This window comes from Ruditapes philippinarum, unplaced genomic scaffold, assembly GCF_026571515.1.
Source record: "Ruditapes philippinarum isolate M1 unplaced genomic scaffold, ASM2657151v2 ctg730_1_1_1_1, whole genome shotgun sequence".
NCBI lineage: Eukaryota > Metazoa > Mollusca > Bivalvia > Venerida > Veneridae > Ruditapes > Ruditapes philippinarum.
In genome coordinates, this window is record NW_026859790.1 from 48,838 (window position 1) to 70,130 (window position 21,293).

General features: G+C 32.5%; 2 protein-coding genes across 4 annotated transcripts in view; one reads left to right on the plus strand and one right to left on the minus strand.

Annotated features, from left to right (window-relative positions):
* Positions 1–410: 410 nt before the first annotated feature.
* LOC132757918 (L-2-hydroxyglutarate dehydrogenase, mitochondrial-like) lies at positions 411–17,228 on the minus strand. The gene is made up of 9 exons (XM_060749416.1): positions 17,076–17,228; positions 13,005–13,138; positions 9,138–9,289; positions 8,699–8,830; positions 6,281–6,484; positions 5,056–5,223; positions 4,518–4,675; positions 3,747–3,878; positions 411–1,372 (listed from the first exon to the last, which is right to left on the minus strand). The coding sequence occupies exons 1-9, from the start codon at positions 17,177–17,179 to the stop codon at positions 1,177–1,179; spliced, it is 1,380 nt and encodes a 459-aa protein (XP_060605399.1). The 5' UTR covers positions 17,180–17,228; the 3' UTR covers positions 411–1,176.
* LOC132757917 (E3 ubiquitin-protein ligase TRIM9-like) overlaps positions 17,220–21,293 on the plus strand; it is a 126,515-nt gene continuing 122,441 nt past the window's right edge. Inside the window, exon 1 of one of the 3 annotated variants that reach the window (XM_060749415.1) lies at positions 17,220–18,068. In XM_060749415.1, coding sequence (XP_060605398.1) covers positions 17,298–18,068 — 771 coding nt within the window. In that variant the 5' untranslated portion in view covers positions 17,220–17,297. The remainder of the gene's footprint in view (positions 18,069–21,293) is intronic. The other 2 variants (XM_060749414.1, XM_060749413.1) reach the window with 2 other exon arrangements.

Here is a 21,293-nt window from a genome sequence, read left to right on the forward strand (position 1 = left end):
TCAACATATTTTTAACAATTCTCCTTTTTATTGACATATTAGAATGCAAATAGATATTAATTTCTCTTTCATTATAGTATAATAATGTATGGTTTATCGTTCAAATGCTTTGTAACATACATGTGAACTTTTTTTGATGATCAAGTGGGAAATTTTTCTTCAATTAGAATTTACATTAAACAAAGAAGGAAATTCTGACATCAAAAATAGGGAGATTTCTTTAATTTGTGAAAAAAATGCCCCTTATTGTAAGATAAATCTTTGAAAATATGGCTGCAGAAAGTGGGAGTTTCCCGCTAAAAGTGGGAGAGTTCATATGTATGTTGTAATTTATCACTCAGGCCTATCTTCCTTTGTGATTATATTCCTGTGTATTTGAACTCAAACCTTGCATAATTCTACAACTACAACAATGCAGTTATTGCACCTTTCATAATTCAGGATTCAATGATTTGACGTGAATTTTTATATTATTGCTTTCTTATGACTATCTAACACTTGAGTAATATATGCTTCGGCGGGAATTTCATACATGTATATAAATTACAGATAGAATTAAGACTAGGTGAGAATTATTTACAAAAATTTTTATCGAAAAAGTGATATTCAATCAGTATCATTCATATATTAAAAGAAGTGCAATGCAGATAAACTTTCTGTTTTTGCATAAAAGAATTTTCATATTTCAAATCCCCACACAGATTATATTATATGTTGCAAATAAAAATGTGATTTATGTGATGAGAGATTATGAATACTAAAAACCAACATTGTTGAGGTTCAAATAAAACAGTAATGGGAAGATGATTTTCAAATATTTCTTTCTCCGTTCTTTTTTGTTATACATTTACTGATTCATGAAATGTTGTTGTTGTTTAACTTTATTTCTAGTAGACAAAATTCAGTTGCTTCAGAGGAATTAATCAATGTTTGACAAATATTAAAACAAAACTTTCCAGGTTTGCCGACAATCATCTCAAGACCATCCGCCATATCCTAATTGAGGTCATACAAATATTCGGTATATATTTCTGATGAGCTTACAATACAAAATCAGACCAGTGATTATATAATTATATAAATAAATTAAGCACCTTTAAATCAGCAACAGACAGTATCCCTATGTTAACAATAAAATATAGATTAACAACAATTATTTAACATATTAAATTTGTATCACAGTTGGAATATTTTATCAATTTTGTCCACGGCCATATTAGCTATAGATAACGACGATGTAGCGGCCGGTGACGGTGAGTTTCGGATGTGTAATATTCTACTGCCTATATCTCCCTCGCCCTGATCAAACACAAAATCATCAACAAGGGCACCTTCCCGGTTCAACGCCTGCGCTCGAACACCAGCCGGTCCCCTGTACAGAATAATTATATAAATTGTTCGAAAGATAGTGTTGCCTTACTTAAAAGTGATGAAACGTTTTTTTAATGTTTTACAATAAATAATTACAATTTTGTGTTATCCTGTTTTCAAGTTCTCAACAAAATAATGTTTAACATGCTCATGGAGTAATTTATATAATTATTCAATGTAATTCAACATTTTATTTCTTATAACATGTTAGAATGGAGATTCTAATTTTAAGTGTATAGCAGTATGACAACGTTCCAATTGACATTGTATATTTCTGATACAGGTATGCAGCTATTTAGAATACAACATGCATCATAATTCCAAATAGGGCACTGAGAAGTTAATACACTTAAAATTAATGTCTCCTTTATAAACTAGAACTATCACTAAATGTGATTAATACCCCCACAAGTCTGCTTTGGAAATGAGTATGTTACTAGTAACAGAATATCTTGAATTCAATCCAGTACGCTTTAAGTTATGCTCCGGACAAGGAAAAGTATCAAAGGGTAGTAACTCTGTATTTTGTCAAAATGGAGTTATGGCTCTTGTGCACTGCACTTCCTTTTAATGTCCTTGACAACTGTGTGAAGTTATACTGAATTCCAAACAGTAGTTTTCAAGTTATGCCCTGGACAAGGAAAAGTAACAAAGGGCAATAACTCTATAATTAGTCAAGATGGAGTTATGGTTCTTGTGCACTGCACTTCCCCTTATTGTGCTTGACCATTGTATGAAGTTGTTTTGAATTCCAACCAGTAGTTTTCAAGTCATGCTCTGGACAAGGAAAAGTAACAAAGGGCAGTAACTCTGTAATTAGTCAAGATGGAGTTATGGTTCTTATGCACTGCACTTCCTCTCAATGTGCTTGACCATTGTATGAAGTTATAATGAATTCCAACAATTAGTCTTCAATTTATGGTCCAGACAAAAGAAAGCAATGGAAAAGTAACAAAGGGCAATAACTCTGTAATTAGTCAAGATGAAGTTATGGTTCTTGTGCACTGCACTTCCCCTTATTGTGCTTGACCATTGAATGAAGTTGTTTTGAATTCGAACCAGTAGTTTTCAAGTCATGCTCTGGACAAGGAAAAGTAACAAAGGGCAGTAACTCTGTAATTAGTCAAGATGGAGTTATAGTTCTTATGCACTGCACTTCCTCTCAATGTGCTGGACCATTGTATGAAGTTTTAATGAATTCCAACAATAAGTTTTCCAGTTATGGTCCGCACAAAAGAAAGCAATGAAAAAGTAACAAAGGGCAATAACTCTGTAATTACTTTAGATAGAATTATGGTTCTTATGCACTGCACTTCCTCTCAATGTGCTTGACCATTGTATGTAGTTATTTTGAATTCCAACCATTAGTCTTCAAGTTATGGTCCGGACAAAAAAAAAGGCAATGGGAAAGCAACAAAGGGCAATAACTCTGTAATTACTTTAGATAGAGTTATGGTTCTTGTGCACTGCACTTCCCCTTATTGTGTTTGACAATTGTATGAAGTTGTTTTGAATTCAAACCAGTAGTTTTCAAGTTATGCCCCGGACAAGGAAAAGTAACAAAGGGCAATAACTCTGTAATTAGTCAAGATAGAGTTAGGTTTCTTATGCACTGCACTTCCTCTCAATGTGCTTGACCATTGTATGTAGTTATATTGAATTCCAACCATTAGTCTTCAAGTTATGCTCCGGACAAGGAAAATGCAACGGACAAAAAAAAAGCAATGGAAAAGCATCAAAGGGCAATAACTCTGTAATTACTTTAGATAGAGTTATGGTTCTTGTGCACTGCACTTCCCCTTATTGTGTTTGACAATTGTATGAAGTTGTTTTGAATTCCAACCAGTAGTTTTCAAGTAATGCCCCGGACAAGGAAAAGTAACAAAGGGCAATAACTCTGTAATAAGTCAAGATAGAGTTATGGTTCTTGTGCACTGCACTTCCTCTCAATGTGCTTGACCATTGTATGTAGTTATATTGAATTCCAACCATTAGTTTTCAAGTTATGCTCCGGACAAGGAAAATGCAACAGACGTCTGGACCGACCGACCGACCGACCAACCGACCGACCACCGGGTGACTCCTATATACCCCCCCAAACTTCGTTTTTGGGGGTATAATAACGAAACTGAACATGCTTAAATCAACAATGTAAACAATTAAATCATTAACCTGCTAGAACCAACAGTCATCAGCATTTACAGCCAGTATAAAGCCAGGCCAACCTGCACTTGTCTGGAATCTGACCTGACTCTATACAATTGGAAGCTAATTTTTCGTAATAGAGTAATTTTCAAATAGACTGATCAAATTGTATGCAGGGCAAATCTGCATGTGCGATTTCAGCAGGTTAACATTTATATAACATAACTGACCTGATGACGTCTTCACGTTTTAATGTTGGTATAAACCTCTGTAGTTGTTTAACTTGTGCCGATATAAAAAATGCCCTCCACATCTCACTCATACCAAATGTTAAATGTTTCAATGCCAGCTTTCTGGTCCCTCTAAAGATAAAAAATTTCAATATTTGTAACATAAGATCTGTATATCATATTTAAACAATCAGTAAAACTATGGTAAATCTCTATTATAAATCTCTAATCATTTGTATGTAAAGACACATACTTGTGCAGCAATATGTTATTTTAAAACATTATTTGATGACTAAAATGAAAAAGATGAAAAGGCAACACAACAATGATTCCCTATAATTTTAGTTTAAACATAATAAAAATAAAGGACCTATATTTTCTAAGTTATTACAGTGTGGGGCAGTTGAATGACAGACTAGGAATGTGATGCCCCCACATTGCATTGTTTTGTAAGTGGAACACCAAACAGAATGACAGCACAGCAGACAAAGGCAAATCAATATACCCTCCTTAACTAATCGGGGAATAAAAAGGTATCTAAAAAGACCAGCACATTTTGGCAACACATGAGGCATTTTTTCCCAATTAAACAAGACCCCTTCCAAAAAATCCCCCCCACCCCCCCCCCCCCCAAAAAAAAAACAATGTTTACTTTGACAATTGTTGTGAATTGTGTAAGAAAAATCTTCACTGACAATCACTCTATTCATCATATAGATGCACTGCAAATTATTAACATTGTAAATTGACCTGATCTGTATTCTGTTTTACCTGAATTTCAGAGCATCTACTGTATCCCTCACATTAAAGTCTAACAGATTATATCCCTCCCTCTTGAACGCCAGCACAGCTGTAGGTCCAAGCCATACACTACCATCCATCCTGGGTGTGAAGTGTACCCCAAGAAAAGGTAAAGCTGGATTTGGAACCTAAAATGAATCACATACACAAATACACTCAGGTTTATTTAATTTGACAATAAACATGGCTTTAGAGTTTTAGTCATTAGTGTAACTGAAAAGTAACATTCATTAGAGTTTACTCTTTTAAGAAAAATATGTCTAATAATCCTTGTTTTCATAGCCTGCATGAGAAAAACTAGTTTGTTAAAATAGCACAATAAAAACAAAACAGGTAATCTGTAAACACATCTAAGGAGCTTGGTAACTGTTGACTTACCTTTATTCTTGTAAACAAAAGGAAACTTTTAAATATCACCGCAATGTATGCCTTATTTTCTAATGGAACTTAATTTCAATAGCTGACTCTCAAATATTCTAGAACTCAGTCAAAGACAACATATACTTACTGGATATATATTGCCTCTAACCATATCACTTTTTTCAGGTTTAAGGAGTAGGTAGTCTCCCCTGAATGGAACAATTCTAGGTTCTCTGTTACAGCCGGATAACTCTGCTATACGATCAGACTGTAAACCACAACATGTCACGACATATCTACACTGTAATACTTGATTCTGAAATAAATATATTATAGTCCCAAGTCAATACATCTACAATAAACAAAAACCTTGTTAACAAGATATAAATATGGTGCAAGAAAATTAATTGTCAATTGATATAAATATGGCGCAAGATAATTAAATCTTCCATAATTTTGAAAATATCATGATAATTTTCCAGTTTAGTTGGAGATACTCTCAAATCTGCATCTGTAGAACTATGGACATATTACTATATAATAGAAGTGTTTTAACTGCTCTTGAGATAACTAATGTACAGTCAGGACTCAATACATCGGAATCCATTATACTAACAAATTCAAATAACGACAGTGAATTGGTGGGAACCAAATTTTTTCAACGTTATTATAATCCTTTATAACGGAAAGTTTGTATTCCAACTCCGACACAATAAAATTGGAAACCAAATGTGTTATTTTCTATACAATCAGTACCCGTTAAACTGACACTTGGTAAGTCAAGCGCGCGTATCATTGAGCCATGAACTAAAGCTGCAAGGCGTTAAAACAGGTATTGTAACTTGGTTAGTTGTTTGTTAACTTTTAAAAGTCCTATCATTGTATGTGCTTCTTAGTTTATTAAGTTTTATCATTTTCATATCAATCTTTATCTATTTTAGTTTTTATTATTTTAATAAAGTTGTTGTATTATGTGTATGATATGTAATGTGTATAATAAAGTGAACACATACACACACAAAATCTTTTAATTTTAGATGTTTATTACAGATCTAAATACATAATATTTAGATACCAGTGAATAAGTATCATTACATGATGAATGATGAAAATCAATACACTGACAAATTCGATATAGTGACATATCCTTAAATCCCTAAAGACAGGTAAAATGTTTAAACAAAATAGTTTGTTATTAAAGAGAAAGAGAATAGAAAACCACCCAATACCTAAAACCTTGGGTGAGTAAAATTGTGTGTCAGTGTAAAATAGTCACAATATCTTTCAAAAACCATAGTCTATCTAACATCATAAAGCAGGCCAATATCAATAGCCTCTATCACAAAGCATAAATTTATATATCTGAAAGTTACCTGATTACTATTTCCAACAACTGTAATCGGATATTTGTTGCCATCTAGATCTCCTGACTTGCTTTCTGCTGTAACAGACATTTCAGATACAGGGAAATCTGTGAATATTTGGCCACCCCGTTTCGTAAAGAACTCTCCATATGACCGCGTCACTAAACCATAGTCTATGATACCAGTGTGTGGTGAATGTACAGCCTTCAAACCCTGTTATAACAAATATATGAATAAAAATCATTATGAAAAGTTATGGATCTTACAGCAACTTAACACAAATATCCATTTACAAAAAAGGCATATAATAATTATTGTTTGAATATACACCATGCCCCTAGTGATCACTTTGACCTTTGACCCTATCACCTCCAAGTGGATATGATGGTAGAGCTCATCAAGGTGCATAAATATGTGAAGTTATAATGTTTTTAATGGAAGCCTAATTATTTTATGGCCAAAGTAAATACTAACTTTTTTAAGTCACAGTGACCTTGACATTTGACCTTGTAAAAAGAGAGTTTTGCAGCAAAAGTGCATCAAGGTGAATACATCTGGTAAGTTTTAAGTTTTCAAGTTTAGGGTATGTATCATTGTATGTAAAGACTACTATATTATGGTCACAGTTAATATCATACATGTTAACTTTTTTCGATTATCAAGTGGGAGATTGTTCAGCAAAAAAAGGAAGATTTTAGAATTTGCAATAAACAAAGAAGGAAGTTCTGACATAAACTAGAAATGTGTCCATAGGACACGGGTGCCCCCACCATGCCACTGTTCTGTCAATCGTATGACTCTAGGTCAAATATTTTAAAAACTAAAAATCTTTTACTAAGTAAAGGGCAAGAACTTTACAAATACTGAATAAATTCACAAGCAAACCCCAAGGTGCATAAGTACACATGCTGACCAACATTCTTGTAAACTTTCAGGCCTACAAGTCAAATACTTTTTGAGCTATGCATGAACAATTTGAAAATTGTAAATTTATACTACTGTAAGTCAAGGGCAATAACTCTAACAAAACTGAAAAAAATCCACATGCAAAGTCCAAGTTTCATAGCTTCACAGTGATGTGAATCATTATTCCTGTAATTTAGTGATGTTGATCATTATTCCTGTAAAGTTGGTTGATTCTAACTCAAGCACTCAAGGAACAAATAACAACATAATGAAACAGTTTTTACTAAGTTAAAGGAAATAACTCTACAAATAATGGATAAATCCACAAGCGAAACCCCAGGTGCAAAACTAAATATGCTGAGAAACCTTCCCGTAAGGTTTAATGACTCTATGTCAAATCCTTTTTGACTTACATGCGACACAAGTTGAAAATTGCAAAATTTTACTAAGTCAAGGGCAATTACTCTAAAAATACTAAAAATATCCAGACAAAAATACCCAGGTGCAATGGTGCAACACTACACATGCTGATCAACATTCCTGTGAAGTTTCATGACTCTAGGTCAAATACTTTTTGCGTTACATGCGACACAAGTTGAAAATTGCAAAATTTTACTAAGTCAAAGGCAATAACTCTAAAAATATCCAGACGAAAATACCCAAGTGCACAACTACACATGCTGATCAACATTCCTGTAAAGTTTCATGACTCTAGGTCAAATACTTTTTGTGTTACATGCGACACAAAAGAGAACAGACGGACGGAAGGACGGACGGACGTCCGGACAGACAAGGGTAAATCTAAATGCACGCCACTAAAGTGGGGGCACAAAAATAGGGAGAGTTCTTTAATTTGTGAAAATACCCCTTCTTTTAAGAAAAATCTTTGAAAATATGGCTGCAGAATGTGGGAGTCTCCCGCTAAAAGTGTGAATGTTCACAGTCATGTATGTAATATTTGGCCATGACCCTGTAACATCTGAACAAGTCTTGGGTAAGAGTGAATCTAGGTGCATACATCTATGAAGTTTGAAGGTTGTGAATGGAATTACTTCAATTTTATGGCCAGGGGTAATATTTGATATTTGGAGGTAATGACCTATGACTCTGTGACCTGTAAGTTGGTCTGGCTGGCAGAGCTCTGGAGAATGCATACACAAGTTATTGAGCTCTGGATGGATTAATCTATGACCAAGGTAAATAGTAGCAATTAGGGGTCATGGAAGACTGATTTTGCACACATAACTAAAACCAAATTTTTTCTTATATCACAAAGGGCCATAATAAAATCAAATTAATATCTTTTGGGTCTTGAACAGTGACTTCCAATAATTATGTGAAAGACATGTGTAAAGTTTCAAGCACATATATTTAGTGGTTTAGGATTTAAACAAACAAGTTCGCACAATTTAATCATTTGATCGGTACAACAAATGCAAACGGCATGACAAATGAAGGTAAAGAAACTTCATGCACAGTAATGAATAATGTAAACAGTTTTACTTCAAGTAAAAAACTTACAACACAGTTTGGTTCTATGTCTTTTATCTGATTTCCTTCAATCATACGTAGATCTTTCACACCATTCTCAATTCCTCGCTCTAATAATGCCTCCAGTCTCGGGATTTCCTCAGGTTCTGTTGCAACTATCAACTGTCAAAAAATAATATAACATAACATTAAATTTGTCCCTACTTTTTTTATTAAATGCATGACATACATTTTTCATGAATTCAAAAACTATTTACAAGAAAATTCAATCCTACAAAACAAGTTATAAACCCAAGACAATTTTCAATTATTTTTTTTTCATTTAACTATGACATTCATTCAATAACTATTCTCTTTCTCCTGTCATTTCAAAACAAATCCTTAAATTCAAACTTCTGAATGAAATCAGATTTACATGTTTGCTTAATATTTAAACATTTATCCATATCAAATTCATCAATTTACTCACCTTACCACATTTATTATATGGTACATTATTTTTATCACAGTAATCATATATCATTTCAACACCTTGAACACATAGTTTAGCTTTCAGTGAGCCAGGAGTGTAGTATATCCCTGCATGTATCACCCCACTGTTGTGACCACTCTGGTGAGCAGCTGAAAATATACACAAAGGGAGACAACTTATGTCAGGCATAACTTAAATATATTTCTGTATTATCTTTCCACTCTTTGAAACTTCAAATGAACAAAATTATTAGATATTGTAAATAATTTCGAAACTTCAAAAGTCCTACAAATTTTTGAAAATGAATGCTATGTTGATAAAGGTATGATATAGTTACTGCTATGACAATATTACTTCATTGAATAACACATACATGTAAGCAACAAAAATTTACTCAACAAAAAAGAAATTGTACGCTTTATAATTAGTCATTTTTTTGTGTTTCTGAGTCTACTATCAAGCACTATGCGAGTGAAACTGATGTTAAATCAAAACACAATTATAATATGTATAGAACGTTTGGCTTTCAGGTTTTCAACTCTAAATTCTAAAATAATTTTGTCAAAGTTTGTGTAAGGATTATAAGTCTGTCTTGGTCAGTAAGGGTGTAACGGTTTACCGATAAACCGATTTATTGCAATATGAAAAAATAAATTTCGTACCATGGTACGATTTTTGGAATACCGGTATTTTATAAAAATCATAATTTTCAATTAAATGCCTTCTAATTTCATACAAATTTCGCATAAAATCTTTAATTGGCGAATTTTATTGGCGCCAAAGTAAGAAAAAAATATCCGACAACTTGTACACTTAAAAATAAGCGGCAGCATAATTTACATAAGCAGCCCAGATGTGAAACGTCACATGCTACTAGTTTTGTTTATCAAATTGTGTGACTCTTTACTTTCTATATTAGTCCTTACATTTTTATTAAGTTTCTACTAAGAATATATACATATAATAATAATTTAATAATGTTAATCCATCTTTACATCAAAACATATACACGACAATACGTATTACAATATATTGCAATACACTTCAGTAAAATGGCAATATATTGCAATACTGTTTTTGCCGTATTGTTACACCCCTATTGGTCAGTGACCTCCTTATTATGCTCTCAAGTCAAATACTGTGTGTGAAGTTTCAACGCATTGCCTTCAGTACTTTTGGAGATACAAACTTGCACTCAAAATCTTAAAACTAGAACTATCACTAAATGTGATTAATACCCCCACAAGTCTGCTTCGGAAATGAGGATGTTACTAGTAACAGAATACCTTTTAAAAGAATTGAAACATAGAGTTATGGTTGTGGGCAATTAAAGATAATTGTTGTTCATATATGTTGCATTTCCTTTGAATGTGGTTGGCCATTGATGAAGTTTAATTGAATTACTCTGTAATAAGTCCAGAAAGATAAAGAAAAAGAACAAAGGGCAATAACTCTATAAATACTGAAGATAGAGTTATAGTTCTTGTGCACTGCACTTCCTCTTATTGTGCTTGACCATTGTATGAAGTTGTTTAGAATTCCGGACAAGGAAAAGTATCAAAGGGCAGTAACTCTGTATTTTGTCAAAATGGAGTTATGGCTCTTGTGCACTGCACTTCCTTTTAATGTCCTTGACAACTGTATGAAGTTGTACTGAATTCCAAACAGTAGTTTTCAAGTTATGCTCTGGACAAGGAAAAGTAACAAAGGGCAATAACTCTGTAGTTAGTCAAGATGGAGTTATGGTTCTTGTGCACTGCACTTCCCCTTATTGTGCTTGACCATTGTATGAAGTTGTTTTGAATTCCAACCAGTAGTTTTCAAGTCATGCTGTGGACAAGGAAAAGTAACAAAGGGCAGTAACTCTGTAATAAGTCAAGATGGAGTTATGGTTCATATGCACAGCACTTCCTTCTCAATGTGCTTGACCATTGTATGAAGTTATAATGAATTCCAACAATAAGTCTTCAAGTTATGGTCCGGACAAAAGAAAGCAATGGAAAAGAAACAAAGGGCAATAACTCTGTAATTAGTCAAGATGGAGTTATGGTTCTTGTGCACTGCACTTCCCCTTATTGTGCTTGACCATTGTATGAAGTTGTTTTGAATTCCAACCAGTAGTTTTAAAGTTATGCTCTGGACAAGGAAAAGAAACAAAGGGCAGTAACTCTGTAATAAATCAAGATGGAGTTATTGTTCTTGTGCACTGCACTTCCTCTCAATGTGCTGGACCATTGTATGAAGTTATAATGAATTCCAACAATTAGTCTTGAAGTTATGGTCCGGACAAAAGAAAGCAATGGAAAAGTAATAAAGGGCAATAACTCTGTAATTACTTTAGATAGAGTTATGGTTCTTATGCACTGCACTTCCTCTCAATGTGCTTGACCATTGTATGTAGTTATATTGAATTCCAACCATTAGTCTTCAAGTTATGGTCCGGACAAAAAAAGAAGGCAATGGAAAAGCAACAAAGGGCAATAACTCTGTAATTACTTTGGATAGAGTTATGGTTCTTGTGCACTGCACTTCCCCTTATTGTGTTTGACAAGTGTATGAAGTTATTTTGAATTCCAACCAGTAGTTTTCAAGTTATGCCACGGACAAGGAAAAGTAACAAAGGGCAATAACTCTATAATTAGTCAAGATAGAGTTATGTTTCTTACGCACTGCACTTCCTCTCAATGTGCTTGACCATTGTATGTAGTTATATTGAATTCCAACAATTAGTCTTCAAGTTATGCTCAGGACAAGGAAAATGCAACGGACAAAAAAAAAAGCAATGGAAAAGCAACAAAGGGCAATAACTCTGTAATTACTTTAGATAGAGTTATGGTTCTTGTGCACTGCACTTCCCCTTATTGTGTTTGACAATTGTATGAAGTTGTTTTGAATTCCAACCAGTAGTTTTCAAGTTATGCCCCGGACAAGGAAAAGTAACAAAGGGCAATAACTCTGTAATTAGTCAAGATAGAGTTATGGTTCTTGTGCACTGCACTTCCTCTCAATGTGCTTGACCATTGTATGTAGTTATATTGAATTCCAACTATTAGTTTTCAAGTTATGCTCCGGACAAGGAAAATGCAACGGACGTCTGGACCGACCGACCGACCGACCGACCGCCCGACCGACCAACCGACCGACCGACCACCGAGTGACTCCTATATACCCCCCCAAACTTCGTTTTTGGGGGTATAACAAAGTATGATCAATGCCAATGCCTGGCAGAGTACAATAGCTCTCCCTATTCTTAGAATAGTCCAGCTAAAAACACAAGCAAATAAAAGATTTTAATTATTAGGAACATAAATTTCAAGGACTTCTCCGAAATTTCAGATTTCAAGTGTTACTCATTATAAAAATATTCAGGAAGTAATAACTTATTGTCCTAAAAAATCATTTGGAGCACTGTTGCAGTAACAATAACTCATCTTATACTTATTCTTGAAAATGATAACATTTAACAATTAAGTCAATACTTGAGATTGTTCAAATTCATGTTAAGAAAATGTTATAATTTGAGCCGTGTCACGACAAAACCAACATAGTGCGTTTGCGACCAGCATGGATCCAGACCAACCAAAGTCTGATCAGGATCAATGCTGTTCGCTTTCAAACCCTTTAACAAGTAGAGAAACTGATAGTGAACAGCATGGATCCTGATCAGACTGCGCGGATGCGCAGGCTGGTCTGGATCCATGCTGGTCGCAAACCCATTATGTTGGTTTTGTCATGGCGCGGCTCATTTGATGTCCAACAATTTATTTTACTGCAGTTGTAGCTACTTTCAGAAAAGTTGATAAACTACTAATGAACAATGTCAAGCTACTTGTTTGGTTGAGTATACACATGTATATATCCTACCAAGTTTGTTTTCTTTCTCAACGACAGCAAATGAGAGAGTTGGATGTCTGAGGATAAGTTCCCGGGCAGTTGCCATGCCAACAATACCACCACCAACAATAACAACATCATATTCTTTCCTATCTCCTGTTGAGCTTCAATTAAGAAAAAAAACTTTATTAATAAACAATGAAACTTAAAGAAGTTTTAAATTACATATGAAACATACTTCAAAGTAATTTTTTTTGCCATTTGTTTAAAATTTTGGCATATGGTATTTAAAATAAATAAAGAGTATATAAGTTAAAGACCACACTCGTTCATATCATTTGATATCAAATTGTTTGATATGTTAAGTAATAGTACAATTTATTTGTTGTATTATAAACATTGGGTTGTTAATGCTAGGAGATGGTTAGCGTGCATCTTGTCTGAAGTAGTGGATACATCTTTCTCATAATTTTCTGACCTGACATAAAAAATATAATTACAATAATTACTGTATAGGTAAATAAATGGTTAAATTGCATTTTGAAAAAAAAAATCTGGTATATGGATGGTAAAATCAAATATATGTAGTTGTTTTCACTTCTAAAAATAAATTAAAAGATTGTTTATGGTAATTAAATTTTCATATTTTGGTGACAATCTTGGAATATCTAAGTCCCCCAGCACTTAAGGAAAAAATGAAATTGGATTTTGTCCAAGTATGAAAATAATCCTTTGATTCATTACAAAGTTACAGTCAAGTAATAGTTACCGTACGAGGAATAGGTCTGCATAGTATTTACAGACCCGGGTGGCGATTTGAAGACCGAGAGAGCGTAGCAATCGAGGTTTTTAAAAGGCCACCGGGTCTGTAAATACTATGCAGACCTATTCCGAGTGCGGTAACTATCTTACCTACATGCTCTTTTGTTTTTCTATCAATACATCAGTTTTTAGCTCAGTATTTATTAATATTACTCACAAGAAACATATTACTTATGTACTTTATCATGTTTAAGAAAACATTCCAAAGCCAAGCAAAGGTACCATCCGCTACGCTCTTGTAATTCATTCATTCACAAATCAGGTGTACTTGAATATTCTCGTGTTTTTCGTGGGGTTTCATTAGGTAATGTACTTGTTGAGTTGAGTCACAGAAAATGAAAACAGAACTTGTCGAGTAGGGAAAGGTAAGATCATTATTTTGATATATGAATACATAACATATTAATAATACATTGTATAAACAAACACTGAGGAAGATAAAAATGTTTTCTAATCATAAAAACAAAAACGGAACACTTTATCTTTATATATAATAAATTTCCTGGTAAATAGATGATCAGGCTATTTCTTATATAATTAAAATATACGATTTTTTCAAAGGAAAGTAAAAGACGGGGTTCCATGAATAAATATTAGTAATACATGTAGTTACACCGTTATGTAAGTTGGGTTTTGTTGTTGTTTTTTATGATGGCTGATTTTAAATGTTCTTAGAATTTCATCCATGCATGTTTGGAAGAATTTTCTTTCCGTGTATTCTTAGTTAGCATTATCCGTTATAAGACCGCATGTAAGCATGCGGTCTAGAATGGAAGCGCAAGTCGTATTCTTGGTACTGGTATACAAAATCCAAATTGTAATGTAAAAATAACTGGGAAAAAATGAGAAAAACGGTCTTATACTTAAGATGAACTATACTCTCACTGAAAGTAATATTTTGGGAAAGAAAGATGCAGAAGTTGACTTTGATTCGATATGCACCAATAATATAATCGTCGTATTTATCCTATAATGCAGAATTGTTAAAATAATGCAGGATTGTGCAAATTCAGACATAGTTGTGGAAATAAATACCGAAAACTAGTATCTTAGGAAGCTATATAGTTCGGCAAATGTGTTAGGTATACCGAAAAGCAAACTTTAAAGAAAGGCTTAATGTGCATTGTTATACTCATTAATATCGGCGAAACACAAAACTTCAACGCCAGAACAGTAGCCAGTTCGTTTTTCTCACAAATAATATGGAATATAAGTTATGAGGGTACTTACAGCCGTATGCGCTAAATTATTTCGATTAATCTTTAAAATATATATTGACCCTTTTTCCAATTCAAAGTGGTCATTATCCACCCCCTCCCCCACAATTCAGCGTTATTTTACGGTGAATATTGTGTACTGTAATGCACGAGTTTCTCGACTTCACATATTTTCTATTGTATAGAGAACAATAGAACAATAACCGGTCGGTATCTATTTGCAGACCTGTTAACCGGTCGGTAAGTGATTTACTAGACCACTTTTAACAAAGGAGCCGGTAGGTAATTATAGTAATTATCAGTGAAAATTAAATAATTTTACCTTCAAGGTCAACTGAATACATGAGTCAAGGTCAATTTGAGTTTGATATACATTCAAGTCCTGACCTAAAAGATGTTGTGTCTAAATATGAAGTTAATCCATTTATAAATAACAAAGTTAGATCAAGTTACAGAATAAAAAACATAAGTGAATTTCATCAATTTAACCTTGACAGTCAATGTCAATTTAAGGTCAAGGTCACATCTAAATAATTCAATAATTTGTTTGGTCTTATCCTAAAGAATGTTGTGTTACATCATGAAGTCAATCCATTCATTAATAACAAAGTTATAGCCAGTTACAGCAAAAGAAAAATAATGAAAAATCAAAATTTCATAAATTTGACAAATAGCAAAATCAGCAAAATAACTAGGAAAATTTGACATTTCACCTTGAAGGTATATGTTATTTATGAATGAATGTCAAGGTTTGTCTGGTCTACTTGAAGGTCTTGTCCCAAGGGTTGTTGCGGCCAAGTATGAAGATAATACACCAAGAACTTTAAAAGTTATTACCATTATAGGGCTATCATTGATAGAAATTTTTGTATTGATATATCAAAAGGTAAATATTGACGATACATCGATATATTGGAACAAAATTTAGATATGTTCAAGGTTGATCTCACATATTTCAATGTTGAATGTATAATTATGAAATCAACTTATGTAATTATTTAATCTCTTATTGATGTATTATATTTTATAAATTGTTTTGTATATTGTTGAGGCTCACAGGGAAGACTGGGCTTGCCCAACTGTGTTGCTTCATTAAAAAAGTCGTTACTTACTTACTTACTTACTATATGCAAACACACTGGAATAAATGATTCAAAATGTCTTTTTTTGTTTGTTACGCATGGTTTACATAAAATATACAACAAAACCAGATGAAACCAAGTTCTCTTGTTATTCATAAATTACGTCTACAGATTAAAGCACACTAAATTTCGGAAAGTACACATACTGCACCATGAATCAAGTGTTTATTGACAGAATTTTCAATTCACAAATTTGGTAATTTTTTACCTGATGTCATTAGATTGATGCATGCGCTAACAATGTAAACAATAATGGTTGCTGTTTTGCTTTAGGTCAGAGATTAAAATTTCAAATGCAAATGACAAGGATTTTAATTTGAATTGTTTGTATATTTTATTCATTGCTTTTTTACACTTTTATTTTATTGATTGTCTCGATATTCAAAATTTTGCATCAATATCAAATGGATGATTCATTGATATCGCGATTTCCGCTGACAGCCCTAATTATCAAGATTAAAGTTTGTGGACGGCAACACCAACAATTGTGACAATACTTTTAATTTGTTTATAAAAAAGGTGAGCTAATAAGTTCTGTTTATAAACTAAACACAAACTGAATTGCTCACTCTACAGTATGCTATCAACAAGCACTTGTAGCACTTTGAATACTATGTGGATCAGCTAAAATCCCTAACACTGTCAATCAGTTATATCAAACTAACTTGGCTTAGTCACTTGTGGAATTGTAAAACATTAATGAAGCTCTAAATAGATAAAGAAGCAAAGACGTGGCTTAAAATTATGCAACATTTAAAGTTTAAATTTTCATACAGGCGCTTGAACAAGTATGATTACCTTAGTGGCAACGAAAATCCAAGCGTTTAAAAGATCACTTTCGTTTAGCGAACAAATTACGTATTTGTAGCATTGTTTTCGTTTAACATCTTATTTAAAGTATGCAATAAAGTGTATAATACCTTGCTGAAAAGAATCGACAGGAACATTTGTTCAAACAATTGTTTTGAATACTACTTTTCAGCATAAATTTGCCAACTTTTCCAATAGCTGCACGAGCAGACATTTTTGCCGATAAACTCTCGCGGAGTCACGTTCAGATATCGCTGTGTACATGTCTATCATGTATCGTTTGATGAGACCGCACAGTTCAAAAGAGAGCTGATCGGTAAAGGTGCGAAAATATGGAGGGGGAATTAAAGTGTCCCTCTTGTACAAAATTTTATGTAAAACCTGTTTTATTGTCATGTTCTCATAATTTGTGTTCAGGATGTGCCCATAATTTACAAGATTCTGTGGATAAATTTATACCTCAAACAGAAGAAAATAATTCGGACCAAGGGGACTATCCCGAAATTGACAAATTAAGTATTGTCAGTGAAACTGATTCTGGGGTTGTCTGCAACAGTAGACCAAGTAGTTACATTAGTACACCAAGTATTCATAATCTTTTTTTGTCATCAACTCAATTGTCGCAGGGATGCGTGTATGGAATAAAGTGCCCTGTATGCAAAAAAGTTACTTATTTAGGTGAAACTGGCTTTCAGTCATTGCCTAGAAATCGTGTTTTGGATATAATTGTTGAAAAAATTACAGATTCTAAAACAGAGGAAAGTTTACCACAAAAGTGTGAATTATGTGAAGGTGATAGCCCGAAAGATGCAACAGTGGTTTGTGAGCAATGTGAGGTGTGCTACTGTGACTCGTGCAGGGAACATTGTCATCCTGCACGTGGACCTCTTGCTAAACATAACTTAGTGGACCCGGTCCAGGGTAAATCATTATTACGTGCTAAATTAAAGCAAAAGGACCAAAAGTGTTATGAGCATACAGAGGAAGTTTTAAGTTTATATTGTTTAACATGTAAAATCCCAATGTGCATAATTTGTCATCAAGATGGGCCTCATATCAACCACGAGTCTCAGGCAATAGGTGCTATGTGCAAGTCTCACAAGGTGTGTATCTCAGTGTTCGTGTAGTGCTGGTAGCTATAAATAGTAGGCTCTAAAACATGAATAGGGAATATTTCATCTGTCAATAATTCCTCATATTTTTGTTACAGATAACTCATAAACTTTCAATTGTACTCTTGAGTTTCATTAAAGATTTTTTGATATAGATAACTTATAAACTTTCAATTGTACTCCTGAGTTTCATTAAAGAATAATACTTCCTTTGATTGTGAAAGTTTCAAAGAGATTTTTATTTTGATAAAATAATAAGTGATAACAATACCATATTTTATTCATTGATTCCTGGTTTGTTCATCATACTCATATCATTTGTGAATCTCATAAAAATATTCAAGCTGAAGGTGAAAATTAAATTGTACATGATTAAACCCTTTCATAGATAGAAATAATCAATGTGCTTCAAGCACTGTATGATATTAAGAAGGAAAATGATCTTCATCTTGTCTTATTGAGACAGGAAATAATTTAATTAAATAGTTTTACTGCAAACATTTTTATCCAAGCTAATACAGTACAAGTTTTGTTATGATATATGAACAATGAAATTTAATTACAATTTAATTTCAAATATATAAATTTTCTAGCTTGTGATTTATGCTGTATTATAAATGCCATAAAATTATCATTTAAAGTACATTGTTTAAAGTAGGTTCATTTTCATTTTAAATGCTCAACATTTAGTTTTATGAAAATATTCATTTAATGTATTAATATATATTTTTTTCTTTGCTTCCATGATCTCATCTTAGCAAATCCATTTAAAACAGGCATAAATCGAGTAATTTTGCTATAACCTTAACAATGACCAGCAAATTCTATTGAGGAACTGTAAAAATATTTATTCTATGATTATTATTGAACTTTTATTGAACATCTGTTTGCGTAAAACATTTCTCAAACCAATAATTTTTATGCTCAATAAATGGTTTGTAACAGTTGTACGTTAAATCAAATATTTAGATACAATTTTTACGCTAGTTGACTTTTGGGCATAAAAATATTGATTTTATAAGAATGGCAATATATGATAATGTAGAAGAGTGAGAGAGTAAGTAGATATGAGGTGATTGATGGAGCCATGGCATTGACTTAGATAACAGATCTCACAGGAGAATATGTCCTTAATTAATCGCTGATTTCATGTACCGTTAACAACAAATACCATAAGCTATGTGATTTTAGCCATGCAGATGAAGGCCCAAATTTTGTCCATTCTTTTTTGTTTTAAATTCGTTTAGAAAGTTATATATATTTAAAGGTATTTTGATAAATCTGATATTGGTCCGTTTATTTAATTATTTTATGAAAATGATAGTCAATCATAAGAATATTTGGGAGACAAATTACTGTATACTATATAATATAGTGTCATTTAAGAAAGTAATAAGAAAAGTAATAAATGCCCTCTAACAAGATATCACACTTTACTTCAGCTGTTTCTATGTATCGTTAAACAGTTGACATGACATAATTTCTACATTTATACAAGTTTTTTTTTCTTCTCTAGTCTCTACTAATTAATAACAGATATTTGAACATTGTTACCGAGAACTATATATTTTTTGTGAAATGTTACAAAGATATGGTCATGTATTACATAATAGTATAGTAATTTTTGCAGCTAGAAGTATCCCAGATGTCAATGTAATTGACAGAGGTGTCAGTCAATATTAAGTATTAACATGTTCTCTAAGTATTTAACGGGTTATTCATAATTAAGTTGCCAGGGGTGCTGACTAACATCGGCTGATCCAATGTTACAGCATGAGTAAAAAAACTGGTCATAATTAACAAAACACTATCGCAACATCCAATACTAGTCAAACTATACGAAATTTTTATCAATGAATTTGTTATTATTATTATTATATTTTCACAGTTATTGTATTGTCAATTTTTATGTGCAAGGCAGAAGTTAGCATTATACATGTACTAACATCATAGTTATATACATGTACATGTTTACTACATGTATATGACTCAATATATGTAGTACTTATGTTCAAAATGTTGTTTAAAATGTTCCGTTTAATGATTTGAGAGGAAGTTTAATATTGAAGAAAAGAATCTCCAACTAGAGTTAGTTTTCTCATTCCACAAATTGATGCTGTTGAATATTTGATATATCAGGAGAATATTTTTGTTGCTACCTTGCTATAATGGTTCATTTCCTGGGTTTTGACTTGTGAGTCACATTAGTAATGATTTAAGTGTGAGGTGTATTTACAATAAACATTGATTATAATCTTAACTGATCATAAAGTCAACAACAAGTCATTAACAACAGAAATAGTTTGTAAAACTATTTAAATAACCAAAAAGAAAAAATCAATTTTCTAAAAAAAAATGGAAAAAAAAGATGCTCACAATTGAGGCAAATGTTTCTGTAAGTTTTATCTTATAAAATGAAAATCAAATTTTGCAAATTAATAAATCATGATTGTTTCTCTCAAATACTTTGTATTTAAACAAAAGAAAAAAAAGAAATCAATTTTCCAAAAAAAAAATATTGCATATATTGATAAATGATGGTGGCCTCGCTCATATTAAATCTTAATCATTTCTTATTGCTAGATAAATATACAATTATAATTCCATTTATAACTCTTATAAATTTGTTTGAGTAGATCGCTTTTCTCTTTACATTAATATATATGAATTTCTTATGGTGAAGATTACATTAAGCTAATTGGCTTCTGTTTGATATATCATTAAAATGAATTTCTGAATAATAACAAAATAATTGTTTTCTTACCAAGATAAATTATAACATCAATTGAATTTGAATGTACAGTACAGGGAATATTTACTACTATTTGTATAGAAACAAGTGTGCATCTGTACTAGCAACCCCGATGAGAATCCCTTGTATACAAACCCATGTTTGAACTAACAAACACAAGTCACACAGGGCCGAGTCCGCTTGCATGACTGATACTATTAAAGTATTGAAATTCAATCAATTTGTAACAGTGCTTTACCACATCAAGTGTATTAAATATGCATAATAGAGCAATGTTTTGCATTTCTCACTGCATGAATGGATGATTGTAGCATGAATTAAATGCAGATATTCAAACATGAGTTTTAATGTTAGTATACAATCCGGTACATTGATCTTTAATACCATTAATCCTGCTACCACGGTAACGGTTCACTGACAACTGTATCGACATGTCTCACAGTGTATTATATGCATTATGAAAT

Coding starts and splice junctions, on each gene's coding strand:
- LOC132757918 (XM_060749416.1), bottom strand. CDS start 17,179: ATGTCTGCTCGTGCAGCTATTGGAAAAGTTGGCAAATTTATGCTGAAA. Junction 9,290..13,004: donor TGAGAAAGAAAACAAACTTG/GTAGGATATATA, acceptor GTATATTTTCAG/CTGCTCACCAGAGTGGTCAC. Junction 5,224..6,280: donor TTGTTGGAAATAGTAATCAG/GTAACTTTCAGA, acceptor TATTTATTTCAG/AATCAAGTATTACAGTGTAG.